Here is a 15,723-nt window from a genome sequence, read left to right as displayed (position 1 = left end):
AGCTGTTGATTATTAACGGGGGGGAGTAAATAACTGGTGTACGTACAATCGGAGCTTCTGGTCAAAGTCATCTACTCATCTATTCTTTTGGGAGAAAATAATAGAATTACATCTTGGCCCCACTGCCAAAATGCCGGACCACTAATAGACAAGCTCTGCCTGGGATGCCTAAAAATAATAATTAACAATGTGTGAATTTGACCGTTGATCTTACACAAACAAGAATCAAGCAAATTTGGGTTCCCGCTACAAATTAAGTGATCAAAGGCATGAGAAGGAAACTTTATTCAGCCGAAAGAAAAATTAAAAACAATGTTACACGATAACCAAATTTCAAATTTAAGACAACTAAAGGCGAAGATGTGGGCCGTTGGACTCAATATTTTCTCCATTTCCATAATTAATTAGGTGAAGATGGACATTTCGTCCAATAATGCGTATGAAACAAATATCTTTAATTATTAGTGAAAACATTAATCTGAACTGTATTTAATAAATTTGATCTAGAGGTAGTATATTATAATATGTCTAATTGTAAATATTAATATCGACAGTATTCTTGTTGTAACAATTCATATCAACATTAAAGAAAAAATAAGATAGGTAATAAATATTGGTAACATGTGTTTCTAATTAATTAAATATTCTCATCATAGACATTTTGCTAGTATATATCTAGAAAAGAACAGTGCACATAAAAGCTAGCAACAAAATATACAAATATACATACATGCATACATGAATATGCATATATCATAACTAATTAATATTTTAAATGCATTATGAAGCTAACCACTGTACGTTGAAGTCAATCTCTCTGATAGAAAAAATTTAATACACAAATAAGTTGTTGAACTTGAACCAAACTCATTCACTCCACCCCGCCCATCTTGTGTTTCTATTATAAAACCAGTCTATAAGCTTACCACATCTCGTGCACCAATTTTCACTTTCAGTCAGCTTAATTCATAATCTCTTCTCAAGAAATTGTTGATGGATTTGATTGACCTTGTTATCCTCATTTCAGGCTTTATCTTTCTCTGTTTATGGTGGCGATACTCGTCCACAACTGGCGGCGGGCCAAAGAACCTGCCGCCAGGGCCACGGGGATGGCCGCTTGTCGGAAACCTGGTGCAAGTCATCCTCCAACGCCGCCATTTCATCTTTATAGTCCGTGATTTGCGTAAAAAGTATGGCCCAATATTCACCATGCAGATGGGTCAACGTACTGTGGTTATTGTCACTAGCTCTCAGCTCATCCACGAAGCCCTTGTCCAAAGAGGCCCTGAATTCGCCTCCCGGCCGCCAGATTCTCCGATCAGGCTCGTGTTCAGCGTCGGGAAATGCGCCATCAACTCGGCTGAATACGGGCCTCTTTGGAGAAGCCTGAGGAGGAACTTTGTAACTGAGTTGATAACCCCTACAAGAGTGAAGCAATGCAGCTGGATAAGAACATGGGCAATGGAAAGCCACATGAAAAGGCTAAATAGTGAGGCTTTTGATAATGATTTGTTCGTTGAGGTGATGAGTAGCTGCAGGCTCACAATATGCAGCATTTTGATCTGCTTGTGCTTTGGTGCAAAGATCTCAGAGGAGCGGATCAAGCACATCGAAAGCATACTAAAAGATGTAATGCTGATAACATCACCACAGCTTCCGGATTTCTTGCCGATTCTCACTCCATTATTTCGCCGGCAAATGAGAGAAGCAAAGGAGTTGAGGAAGAGACAAATGGAGTGCTTGGTTCCACTGATAAGGAACAGAAAAGCTTTTGTAGAGAAAGGCCAAAACCCTAACTCAGAGTCAGAGATGGTGAGTCCAATCGGTGCAGCTTATGTGGATTCATTGTTTGGGCTGGAGCCAACGGGGAGAGAGCAACTGGGGGAACAAGAGATTGTGACATTGTGTTCTGAAGTGATCAGTGCAGGCACTGACACTAGCGCAACAACGGCCGAATGGGCAATGCATCACTTGGTGCTAAACCAGGAGATTCAAGAAAAGTTGTATAAAGAAATTGTAGCTGCTGTGGGGAAAGATGGGCTTGTTAAAGAAGAAGATGTCGAGAAAATGCCTTATCTCGATGCTGTCGTGAAGGAAACTCTCCGGCGGCACCCTCCTGGCCATTTTCTGCTGTCTCACGCTGCCATAAAGGATACTGAGCTTGGCGGGTACTCCATCCCGGCAGGTGTTCACGTGGAATTCTACACTGCGTGGTTGACTGAGGATCCCGATATGTGGTCAGATCCGGGCGAGTTCCGACCCGAGAGATTCTTGGAGGGTGATGGGGTTGATGTTGATGTGACCGGAACACGGGGAGTAAAGATGGTGCCATTTGGAGCAGGGAGGAGAATCTGCCCGGCTTGGAGTCTTGGTATATTGCACATCAATTTGCTAATTGCTAGAATGGTGCATGCCTACAAGTGGTTGCCGGTTCCGGGTGCTCCACCCGACCCGACTGAGACTTATGCTTTCACTGTGGTGATGAAGAATTCCCTTAAGGCTGTCATTTTGCCAAGATGAAATGGTGAAGTCTTCTTGTGAAAAATCCCATCAATTAGAAAAGGGGAAAAAAAAAACTAATTAAGCATATCTCATATTTAGCTTGGCAGTTGTTGTACCTTATTTTAGTGAAGCAAGATATGCATGCGTGGATTCATTTGATACACTCTATAGTACTACATTGGATTTTCGAGTTTCTGTTTTTGTGAGGCTTTATTCTATATTGTGACCGTGCTAATTTGAAAGGTGTATCGGACTAAATTAATCTGCAGTTTGAAACAATTATTTCACTTATTAGTAAATGAGTTTGAGCACATTTCTTTTTAAACTTAATAAGTTGTCGTGTGAATACCGGGCAGTGGTGTTTACCTTATTGTGAGCAACACATCACTCAATTATTTGGTTAACTTACACCTTCAATTCTATTTATAAGGAGCCACAAGATTCAGTCACATGTTTAGGTGACTAGATATTGGTGTTCTCTTATTTATCTACTTATAATACAAATTTATGATTATTGATTTCATTATCTAGAAAGTCTTGGGTGCTCTTATAGTAATGCTCTTGTTTTATTCATTTTTTTTTATCACATGTATGTTTTAATCAATCGCGATAACGTGCATATCCACGTTGCAAGCGTTTAATGAATAAGGAGTAATATTATAAGAGCACCAAAAAGGTGGATGATTTAATAATATTTAATATTATTTATTGACTTTAAATATGTACAATTGGATTTAATAAAACTACATAGTTATCAGTTTGTGTCAAGACTATTAGAGCTGGCAAAATTTGACACGACTTGATTACCCGACACGAACACGACATAAATAAATGGGTATGGGTCGTCAAATTTAACACGATTATTAAATGGGTCGGGTCCGGGTCAACACGATTTTTTTCCGTGTCGGGTTTGGGTTAAAATTCTTGACCCATTTACCCGATCAATGACCCGATTATATTTTCTATTTTAAAATAATTTACATATTCTTATAATTAAAACTCAAATATTAGAGATATTTTTTTTTCTTTAAAATGGTGAATATAAACACAGTGTTTTATTTATAAAATTTTACATACATTTAGAGCTTCAATAGTGTAAATGTGTAAAAATTGATAGACATGTATATTTTATAATATTGATATATAATATTATATATATATATATATATATAATTAAAACCTCAATAGTGTAAATGTGTAATATATTGGTAGATATATATATTTTATAATATCGATAAATTATGTATGTATGTATTTATGTACATACGTATGTATGATAGTGTGTAAATATTTTATGTAACTTTTGTTCAATATATAGATATTAAACGGGTTATTGGGTAACCCGATTATTTTTCCGTGTCGGGTTTGGGTCTCAATATTTTGACACGATTATTAAATGGGTCGGGTTTGGGTCGACCTAAATTTGACACGACACGAAGCTGACACGACACGAACACGACCCGATGACCCGTTTTGCCAGCTCTAAAGACTATAACTAGGTGTATATTTACGTATCAATTTAATATCAGTTGCGTCAATTAGTTCAATAAACTAAAACCATCAATACCCAAATGGCAGCAAATAGATCAACTATATATACTTAGCCATCAACAATACATATAAAAGCAGTAAAAAAAAAGATTATTATCTCAACCTTAAGAATCACAATTTATTTTTTTTTTTTGATATTAATCACGAGGTATCCTGGGGAGGGCCCCAACTGTGGGAGGCACCTTTAAGCCCATACCACAACCCAGACTAGAAGTCCCCGCTCGAACCGGGAGGCACAGGTTCTCCCAACAAAGGCGACTTCCCTGCGACTCGAACTGGGGAGCAAACCCAGTCAAGCCACTTAAGGGGACTCCATTGCCAGTGGAGCCAACACTTTGTTGGTACAATTTATTAAATTAATACAAGAAGTATTGTAATCTATTTTTTTATTATTATATCTTCACAAAACCTATCATTTTACTAAATTTCCCTTGTTATTGTTAGTTGACTAATAAGTTAATAAATAAAATACCAATTATATACTTGAAAGAAAACTACACAAATAAAGATATTAAACTTAAATTTATAAGTTTGCATGAATTATTTTTAGCTAGTTTATACTTTAAATTTATAATATTGTATTGCTTTGGATGTTATTTTTTTGACAAAAATTTTCATTAAAAATTTAATATTTTATTAATAAACTAATTAGTCAATTAATAGTAAGTAACAAAAATATAGTAAAATGATAGATATCCGTCCTTATATAATAGTAAAATAAAAAAATTAAAATAATATAACGATAATAACTGAGAAAATTTTATTGGCTACCGACGGGATCATCGTCCCAACTTGTACGGGGAATTATTTGTTCTTTGAATAAACAAATGCCACTGGCCCTCTTCTGATTCGTCCACTATTGCAGTGCAGTGTGCAGTCCTAGCTTTGATGCTCGCGCTTGCCAGCTGATTCTGATCGGCCATTACTGCCATACCAATTGGTTTTAAACGCTAGCCGCTTCGGTGGTTTAGAAATTAAATATTACGTGGGCCATATTCTTCAATTAGCTTTCTAACAGGCCCCACACCACCCCCCCCCCCCCCGCCCAAAAAAAAAGGGGGGAAAACCTAAATTTCTCACAATTAATAGAATTTTCTGTATTTCTTGGCCGTTAAGGGTGTATTTTTTATCACATGAACGTCAAAATTGATAATATTTTTGCTGCTCAATAATCACACCAATTAATACCTAATACGTTTGAATTACACAAAAAGGCAACTAATAAAATATTGCCCTGGAAAAAAAAATCTACAATGCTCATTCCATTCCTTTTTTGCTAACACCTGCGAATAGTTCCTCCAATATATCTCTTAATGAATTCAGTATTAGCACGAATTATTTTATTCTTCTAGTTGATGTTTCAACATATCTTGTATATTAATTTACAGTGCTAGAATCACACAACTTTTTTTTTTTTGGGTCCCCGTAAGATGTGACAAAATTGTATCATGGATTGAGATCTTCTCCTGATTTGAGCACTCCTGATCTTTTACAGATCTTATGCCACATGTGTTTTAGTATTAGTGAATAATTAAGATTTAACTATTTTTTTTCATTTTCATTTATTAATCACCAATCATATTAATAATACTTACTCAGATAATGATCAGATCAAGAGAGGATCATAATCTTTGTATCACACAGAGTATTGGTTGAATGAAATTTTATAAAAATAAATCACATTAGTCATAGTCGCTTGGTCGTTGAGTGGTGAACATATGCCCTCTCCAAAGTAAGGAAGACAACTCTCCTATTAATGTGAGCTGAGTCAACTCTCTCATTAATGTGAGTTGACTTGTTATCTCTTTAATATATGTGAAGATATAAATATAGATGGTGCCATATTATACTTTATGTAAAGTATGATTCTAATTACCAGTAAACTTCTTATTGTAGTATAGAATACAGATTGGCTCGAAAGTAATAATAGTTCATTAAAATAATTATTTAGGTTCCATGATGGTTTTATAAAGTAAATACTCCAATAGTCTTTATATTTTAAATATTTGTTTAGTCTTTAAATTTTTAAAAAATGTCTCAAGATACTCTTACTATAAAATATATAAAACTCTTGCCCTTTTTTTTTATCTTTTACAATAATATCCTTACTTCAATTTTGGAGACATTAGTTGATTAATCTATGGTAAAATTAATTAACAAATTGACTTATAATTAGTTATTAGTAAATTAACCAATAATTTTAGTGTGAATGAATTGGTATTTTTCATACCCTTACAACAGTCTTCTAATTATTTAAAAGAAATAAATACTACCAATCTTTAATACATTGCAATTATAATCTTGCAAATAATTATTTATAAAAAATTAATTTACTAAATTAATCCTAAAAGTAAAATAATAAAAGAAATTATATTTATTTTTTACTTTACTTTTAAGGTTAATTTGTTAATTAACTTTTTTTTATGGATAAAGTAATTAATATCCCCAAGAATATTATTATAAGGATCTTATGGTAAAAGTGAAAAGAAAAGTAAGGCAATGAGTGTAATATATCCAACACTAGGTGTTTCTTAAAGCATTTTTGAAAATACATGGATTAAACAAACACTTAACGGTTGGAAGAAATTGTAGGAGAGAGGGTTGGACAAATTTAGATTAATCCAAATGAATTTCAAATTGTTCGGATTGGTAAAAAAGTCATCCGAACTAAAATCCGATCCAAACATATTCGGATCGGATGAATAGTTTAGATTAATTCATATTTGGATCGGTAATATCATATTGAAATAGAATTTTGATGTGTTCAAATAAATCAGATGAATCCAAATCACTTTCAAGTTGCAATACAAAATTGAAATTCAGCAAGCCAGCAAATGGAAAAAAGAAAGACAGAAAATGAAACTGTTCGTTTTAACATCAGATCTTCAGCAACAATTGCATTCCAAAAGGAGGAAAAGCTAAATCAAACAATCAACTTTGCAATCACCAAAAAGGCAAATAGTAACGAGAATGAAATGCAGCAAAATTGAAAACAAATTCACAAGCAATCTAAAAGACCCAAACCTCTGCGAGTTTTTCAAAGTATATCTTCTTTACGAGCTTTGATGGATCCTACTCCATTGGAAACCCTTGCAATAACAAATAAATGTTGCAGCTAGTTTTGGGACTTCAACTTTTGCTTGCGGCTTTAGCTAGTAGCGTGGTAGCGTGCGGTTCACGGGCTCAGCGGTTGTTGGTTGGGACGTTATCGGCGTGAAGCTAGCACATCGATGACTTGAGTCTTGACAACTAGTTGGCTTTCTCTCAAAGAGATTGGCTGGGTTCGTGCGGCTGCAAGTGGTTATTCGATTCTTTGGCTAGGTTCGTGCGGTTGCAAGTGCTTCAATTCTTTGTTTTCTGATTTGGGATTTTAGGGATTTGATGATTTATGCTTTTTCTTTTTCTTTTTTATTTATATTTTAGGTATACATTTTTTCAATTGCATGTGCAATTCGATCGAATTGATCCGGATTTGATCTGATTTGAATTAAATCCAATATGATTGCCAAATTCTTATCCAACCGAATTAAATCTGAATATGATACGAACAAGATCGGTTCGCATCGGATCAGATTAGATCAATCCTAATCCGATCTGATACCTAGCCCTAGTAGGAGAGAAGAGGAATGAAAAAGAAAGAAAATGAGAGAAAAAGAGTGAAAAAGAGAGTCAATTTCAATTTCATTTTTATTTTACATGGATTTCATCTTTCTCCCTTTATTTTTTTTCCCTCTCCTCCTTTCCTCGCCTCTCCTTATATCTATTAAAACTTAATTACTATATCATTAGGTTAAAATATAGAGACTAAACTATTTACTCTATTTTTATACAACCAACACTTCCATTTTACTTTGATTTATACATACTTATTTGTTCAAACTTTATAACTCTATTATTATTCAAATTCAATACCTTAAACACTTGTGTGATCATAACAAGATATGAATATCTCACATTAACTTAAAAGAAATAAAGAAATTAAGTCGGTATTATGCTATTAATTGGCAGTGCTCATCTAATTAATTTTATCTCATTAATTTGGACGAACCATAAGTTGTGGTATGAATATGACACAACATACTCAATTTATGTTAACCAGGAAGATGAGCTACATTTATATAATTAGTAACAAGATTTATGAAAAAAAAAAAGAACTGCATTACTATTGTTATTATTTTCCTGATGCATAGCTAGCTTTAGAGTTTAGATATAGATCTACACACCTCTGGATGCTCTCGAGTTACTGAAGGAGCAAATTTTCTTCAATACCTAGAAATGACGATTTCTTCATCTTCAAGCTTCCAAGCTTCAAGCAACAATTCGGTACCTACTAAAGGTATTCCAACGCTCAAGTCAGCATTTAGTTCCTCGAAAAATACAAGAAAATCAAGGAAAAAATGTAATAATCTTGAGTTCGGAGAGTATCTCTCTCTCTCTCTCTCTCTCCATTCATGAAAGAGAATTTGTTAATTTCTTCTTGAGAATTTATAACCGGATCCATTTATTTAACTCAATGCTTCTATTTATTGATTATTTTTGCCAGGGGAGATTAATCTCGGTCGTTCTTTTTTATTTTTTATTTAATTTGATCTTTCTCATTTATAAGATTTCTCATTTTAAGAATTTATTTTTATCATTTGGGTCGCTAATAAATTATTAATAATTAATTTAATTGCCTGTGTTAAAATTATACGCAAAAAAAGGGTAAATATGACTATTTCATATGCAAATTGATTATCTAAGAATTGAAAACTCTACCAATTAAAATTTGCATTGCCCTTTAACAATACATTGGGATGAAACAAAATATGTGCCAAAAAAATTAATAAAGACCTAAGTGATAAACATAAATTATAAGAGGGACCAAAATGTTAATCTCTTAGTTAGAAATTTCGTACTATTCTTTTACACTTTTATTATCTCCTTCAAATTTGAATTTTTTCGAATCCTCCTCCTCTTTTTAAATTATTGAAGTCATGATATATAAGATTTTTATTGATATGATTTTTTGTATTTGATAAAAAATAAATCTCAACTTTTAATTAAGATGAAAAGTCTTCAAATTGAAAATACATTATAGCTGCATATCTTCGATATTTCTAGAACTAGCAAGAATTGGTCTCGATGCAAGTAGCAATATACAACACAAGCTTGCAGCCATGCATGCACGCATTATCCAGAATCCAAACTGGCGCTGGGACCTTGTTGCTTAAAATTAACTAGACCTATCATCTTTTTGTGCCCAAACCGAAAACATGGGTGAGACATTGTACAATGAAAGCTTGGAAGAGAGAGGTTCAGAAACATGTGCACATTTATTATTTATATATTTTATGCCGAGGCACATATATAAATGTCCTTTTCAGAAAAAAAAAAATAATTTTAAGAATTTAATTATATGTTAGATTATATCGTAGTTATAATTAGGAGAATATTAGAAGAACTCCATCGATAACTTTCATTCTTCGTTTTTTATCTTCATTTTCCATTGATATGAAATTTCATAAATTGTAGGATTCTAAGTAATTAGAACGGATAAAGAAGACACAGACGCCAATATACACACACACGCACACATATGTGTAATTTATATATATATATAGTAAGACTTCACATTTTAAGAAAATTTATTACACAGTTTTGGTCTCTTACAACATAACCAAAATGCCTTTCCCATGAGATTTTTAATTATCATTTAAAGAGTTATATAAGTAGAAAGAGTTTTAAGAAATCTTTAAATGACATTGTCCTTGTCTCCGACTCTCAGTTGAAGAATCCTATTTGAATCATTTAATTTAATATTATATTATTTGTTATCTCATATTTTTTAAAAGAGAGAAGTGTTATAATTGTTATTATTTTGTTAGAAGAAAAAATATAAATTTATTTTCATTTGAAGAATATTTTAAAAAATAATTTATTTTTTTCACACTTCTATATATCATATGAGTAAGTAAATAAATATTTGAAGAAGAAAAATAAAAAAAAGTATACTGGAATGAAGAATCACTGTGCTATTGTTGCGGCCTAGGTGCATTCAATGCTAAATTGGAGAGTAGATGAACCAGTAAATGCAAGATAATTAATATGGCATGGCCAAAATGAATAATACTAATGGTTATTGTTGATGTACATGTCATATGCAATATGATGGACCATGATCCAGAGGCATATAATATAGTAGTGTCACGTATGCATGAATTTGATCCTTGAAAGTTGAAACGATCACGGAAGTTTCATGAATGATCTTGTGACCTATAAGCTAATTCCACGTGAGTGCTACACTCACCAAATTTGGGCTTTTGGTTGATGTGTAATTTGGTTAAATATACATGGAGATATGTGCATGTGGTAGTTTGATAAAGCACTTGACTCGTGATTAATTCAAAAATAATTTTCAAAATTGTACATAATTTGGATCTTCTGTAACAAAATTTGATTCTAAATTTTTTTCATGATTTTATCCAAAAGTCTCCGTGGTTGTTTAGTCAAGGAAAATTAGGCACGATGAAAAGTTTATATTGAACCAGTTCCGTGTTGTGTTAAGAGTGCTGATAATTTTGATGCCACAAATTTTCTCATTAGCCCATATTTTTCTATATTTTTAAGATTACTTTATTAAAAATAAAAAAATATAGTTAAAAAATAAAGTTAATTTTATAAATTCTATCCACCTTCTACCTACATTGTCACTGTCTCAAGTCACCTACCACTAATCCTTCATCGTCGATGGACCTTATTAGCAAATTCCCAACCATCAACTAAAACTCCTCATTAATTTGTCATTACTGGTAGACATATGTACAATAAGAATATGCCCAAAAGTAAGGGGTTTTTAATTAAACATACCCCAAAAATTAGGTATTTAATTAAATATACCCTATACTTGATAATTATATGGATATGTCATTTTATGTGGTGTTTTATCTAAATTGTCCTTAAAACAAATCACCTTTAAACACACTTTTTTATTTGCACATCATTTCACTCCATAAAACCAAAAAAAAAAAAAAAAATCACTCTTAAACCACCAACATATTGAGATTTTTGTTTGCAACTACATGCATTATTCATCAAATCAATAAGGTACTTTAAACTTTACATTTATTTTATGTCATCTATGCATTTTCTTGACATTCTATTGTTTTTAAGGTTTGATTGGTTTGTGATAAACAATCAAACAACTCACACTTTTATTACATTTGCATCATATCACTACTATATGATGGATTTTCTAACTACATTTGTTAAAATCTTACTTTGTTCTCAAAATTTTGTTCTGCATCTATTTTACATGACTGCAGCCGTGTATGTATGAATTTACATGATTACAGTCGTGCAAGTGTGCAAAATATTCCAACTGTAATGATATCCTAACATTTTTATTAGTGCAAAAAAATATATTCTTCACTAAATATGTCCTTTGACTATTACTAGACCGTAATCGTGTATTTTAGTATGTTACACAATTGATGTCGTATATGTATGAAATTACACGATTGTAGTCGTGCAAGTGTGTAAAATGTTCCAACCATTATAAGACCTTAGTGTTCTAGTAGCGCAAAAAATATATTTTTTAGAGAAGAAATATGTCATTTGACTATTTATTGGACCGTAGTCGCGTATTTTTACAAGTTACAAGACCTTTGTCATATATGTTTTGTTGTGTATGTATGAATTTACACGACTATAGTCGTGCAAATCTGAAAAATGTTCTAGCTGTTATAACACTTTAGCATTTTATTAGTGTAAAAAATATTTTTTTTCACTAAATATGTCACCTCACTGTTTACTGGACTAGAGTCTTGTATTTTAGTAAGTTGCACGACTGTTATTGTGTATGTCTGAACTTACACGATTACAGTCATGCAAATGTGTAAAATGTTCCAGTTGTTATGAGACCCTAACATTAGCGCAAAAAATATAATTTTAGAGAAAAAATATGTCTTCTGACTATTTACTGGATTGTAGTCGTAAATTTTTACAAGTTACACGACTATTATCATGCATTTATGAATTTACATGACTACAGTTGTGTGAATGAGAAAAATATTATAGCTGTTATGGCACCCTAACATTTTATTAGTGTTAAAAAATATATTTTTTCACTAAATATGTTCTCTGACTGTTTATTGGATTATAATAGTGTATTTTAGTAAGTTACACAACTGTTGTGGTGTATATTTAAACTTACATGATTACAGTCGTGCAAGTGTGTAATATATTCCAGTTGTTATGAGACCCTAATATTCTATTAGTGCAAAAAATATAATTTCGGAGAAGAAATATGTCCTTTGAATATTTACTGATTTGTGGTGGTGAATTTTTTACAAGTTACACGACTGTTATTGTGTATTTATGGATTTACACGATTGCAGTCGTGCAAGTGTGAATAATGTTGCATTGTCTGACAATGAGTTGGATGAATAAAAGTCAGCTATAAAAATTTGGGATAACATCACAAGATGAAGAGAAGTTACGTCGTAAGTGTGTTATGTGCAGTTTTTAAGGATATAATCAACTAACTAGTAGCACACTAATTTTACTGTCTGACAATGAACTTGTAGTTGGATTGAATGAAACAAAAGCACGCATAATATACTCAAAATTACATACTTGTCTTGGTTAATATACTTAATATTACATACTTGTCCTTTTGTAGTAGTTAGCTGATAAATTTATACCGTCTTATTTCATAGGTGGAACAACATATTTGTCTACCTTATGTTGTTTTCAAAGAGAGGTGACCGGGGTTTATAATAAATGGGTTGAGTGTTTGGAGTAAATTAATAGCTTTGATGATTGAACAACAACTTGTGTTCTTTTAAAACTTATTTATGATTTAGACATGTATTAAATCTATGTTGTTTGACGTATAAAAGTTTTTGTTTGATGAATTGATGTTTGATATGTTACATCTTATGTTCATTCTAATGAGTATTTTTTGTAGTTTTTGTTCTATGTTCACGTACTCCATTATAGTCATGTATTTATCAAGTTCCCCAACTGTTTTTGTGCATATATAATTTTAGTCTACTAAAGTCATTTATTAGGAGATGAACAATTGATATTTAATTATGAGTAATGATTTACAAGTTTAAAATGATCAATAAAATACAAGAAGATACAACAAAGATATAGTGAGATGTGCATGTATTTATGAAGATAATCGAGTATAGTTAATAAAACACAAATAGAAATAAATTAATAATATTTTAATTAAATAACTATTTTTTAAAGGAAAAGTCAATAGCAATTAAAGCACATCTCTCTCTCTTTCTCCAACAAAAATTAATAAAATATAAATTAAAGAGGGAGAAAACAACTCTCCAAATTTGAAGAGAGAAAATCATTTCTTATTTGAATAATCTTAATTGGATTGTCTTTTGGGGCCTTAAATGCTGATGTGACTCTTCAAATAAATAATAAAATATTATTTGAAGAGCCTTTTGGAGATGCTCTATAAATTTAACTCTTCAAATATCTATTTGCTTACCTATGTGGCAAATAAAAGAATGAAAAAATATGTTATTCTCCAAAAGGCTCTGCAAATATAAATGAATTAATATTATTTTAATTAAATAACTATTTTTTTAAAGGAAAAATCAATAGTAATTAAAACACCTCTCTTTCTCCAACAAAAAGTAACAAAATATAAATTAAAAATGGAGAAAGCAACTCTCCAAATTTGAAAAAAGATTATCATTTCTTATTTGAAAATTTTTAATTGGGGTGTTTTTGAGAGACTTAAATGCTAATGTGGCTTTGTAAATAAGTAATAAAATATTATTTAAAAAGTCTTTTGGTGATATTCTTAGATTTCGTCAAAGTCCTTGAGTTTTTTAATAAAATTATGCAACTTTTTTTTTTAAAACTCAAATTTCATTAATGAAATTAACAAAAATTACAAATTTGCGTTGCACATTCTTTCAACCAATTGTCATTTGATAAATGTTTTTCAATAATTTCAGATTGTCCGACAAAATTAAACCAACAAATAAAAATAGTAAATAAAATTTATTTAAATTAAACTAACAAGAAAAATATAATAAAATTAATTAAAATTAAAAATAACAAAAATCAAACAACATTACTATAATCAAAATATAAAAAATTATAAAAAAAAGAGACATTTTTTCCTCTTCTCTTTTTCTTTCTTCTTCGTTTTCTTCCTTCTGTTCCCTATTCATCTTCTTCTTGGTTTCCTTTTTTTTTTTTTTTTTTTAATCTTTCCTCTTTCACACCCTTGACAACTCGACAACTACTTTTAAATCCAATTTCTACAACTCCATATTAAATCCACCATTTAAAAATGAAACATAATTTCTACAAATCAAAGTCCAAAAATCAAAATCTTAATTTCCTTTTTAGAGAAATACCTAGAATTCACCACAATTCTCCAATCTAAGTCATAAATCAAAATCCTGATAAGTAAAACCCACTAAAATTAATAATACATATTATTAGAACTATGCCTAGCAAAACCCATGGCCACAAGCGGCGATACCAAGCAAACCCATGGTCGTGCGCAACTGTACCAAGCAAATATGGGTGTTGATGATTTCAATGATTAGTTTGGTTTTAGGGTTTACTATGAATTTAGAAAGAAGTTAATGTTTGTTTAAATGAAATAAATTTGACAAAGAATAATGATGACAATTATACAAATTATTTTGACCAATGCCCAAAAAAAAAAAACCGCCCTTTCTATTGCGATATGGTGCACCTAGGGGCAGACCTCTGAGTTCTATTTTACATGGGCTAAATTAAAACAAATACAAATATGAATAAAACAAAATTTATAAAAACATCAACAAAAAGGTTGGGTCACTTGTTTCTAACAAAGGACAAAGAAAATAATTTGTTTAAAAAATTAATAATTGTAACAGTACTGCAATCATAATGAATATTTATGAGATCATATAAATTAAATGATATTTTTTTCTCTAAAGTTTAAAAATTGTAAGAGAATTTGCAATCTTGTAGGTGTCAAAATGAAGATTTTATACCTAAAACTCATGATATTATTATATTTTATTTTGTAATTTATTGATCCTACAAAAGACCGCAGGGTGCAGGTGTTGTGGCATCCTCTAGTCTGAATAGGGCTCTACCTTAGATGTATTTGTGCAACTGCATCATCTTATGGCTCAAGATTATTACTGTGAGTTTTTTTCACAGCTGGTATGGCTCCATGAAATCTTGGAGAAGGCGAAGCGTCAAGAAGGGTAAAAAAGATGAAGGACAAAAATAAAAATAAAAAGGTGGAAAAATAGGTTTTTTCAATTTTAAGAAAAAGTAAAATTATTAATTTATTTTCAAAAAGTATAAATTAAAAATAGAAAATATAAATTAGGAATTTGCGGGAAATGTTAGAGTGCATATTGATATTTATTGAAAAATATGGATGCGGTATAAATTATTCTATATAAAAATAATAGAAAAAATAGATTTTGACTTATTTTTAGTTAGTTGATCGTTTTTGTAATTGGGTGTGGGCCGTGTGGCTAAGTTATAGAAAACTGCTGAAGATAACGAAGGGAGACAAAATCGTCATGATATGGGCTTTGGATTCTAAAACAGACTAACGGCTTCTGTTTCTGGCCCATGATCCACAGCTTTATCCTTTGACCATTTGGTCAGAGAAAGGAGTGTCAAACACCAAGTGCC

General features: G+C 31.3%; 1 protein-coding gene across 1 annotated transcript; it reads left to right on the top strand.

Moving 5' to 3' along the window:
- Positions 1-853: 853 nt before the first annotated feature.
- On the top strand, positions 854-2,793 carry LOC102608671 (cytochrome P450 77A4). The gene has a single exon (XM_006467942.4). The coding sequence runs from the start codon at positions 994-996 to the stop codon at positions 2,518-2,520; it is 1,527 nt and encodes a 508-aa protein (XP_006468005.2). The 5' UTR covers positions 854-993; the 3' UTR covers positions 2,521-2,793.
- Positions 2,794-15,723: the final 12,930 nt, after the last annotated feature.

Source organism: Citrus sinensis, chromosome 2, assembly GCF_022201045.2.
Source record: "Citrus sinensis cultivar Valencia sweet orange chromosome 2, DVS_A1.0, whole genome shotgun sequence".
NCBI classification, from domain to species: Eukaryota; Viridiplantae; Streptophyta; class Magnoliopsida; order Sapindales; family Rutaceae; genus Citrus; species Citrus sinensis.
Note: the sequence above shows the minus strand (reverse complement) of the source record. Positions and strands in the feature narration are given on the sequence as shown.

Coding starts and splice junctions, on each gene's coding strand:
- LOC102608671 (XM_006467942.4), top strand. CDS start 994: ATGGATTTGATTGACCTTGTTATCCTCATTTCAGGCTTTATCTTTCTC.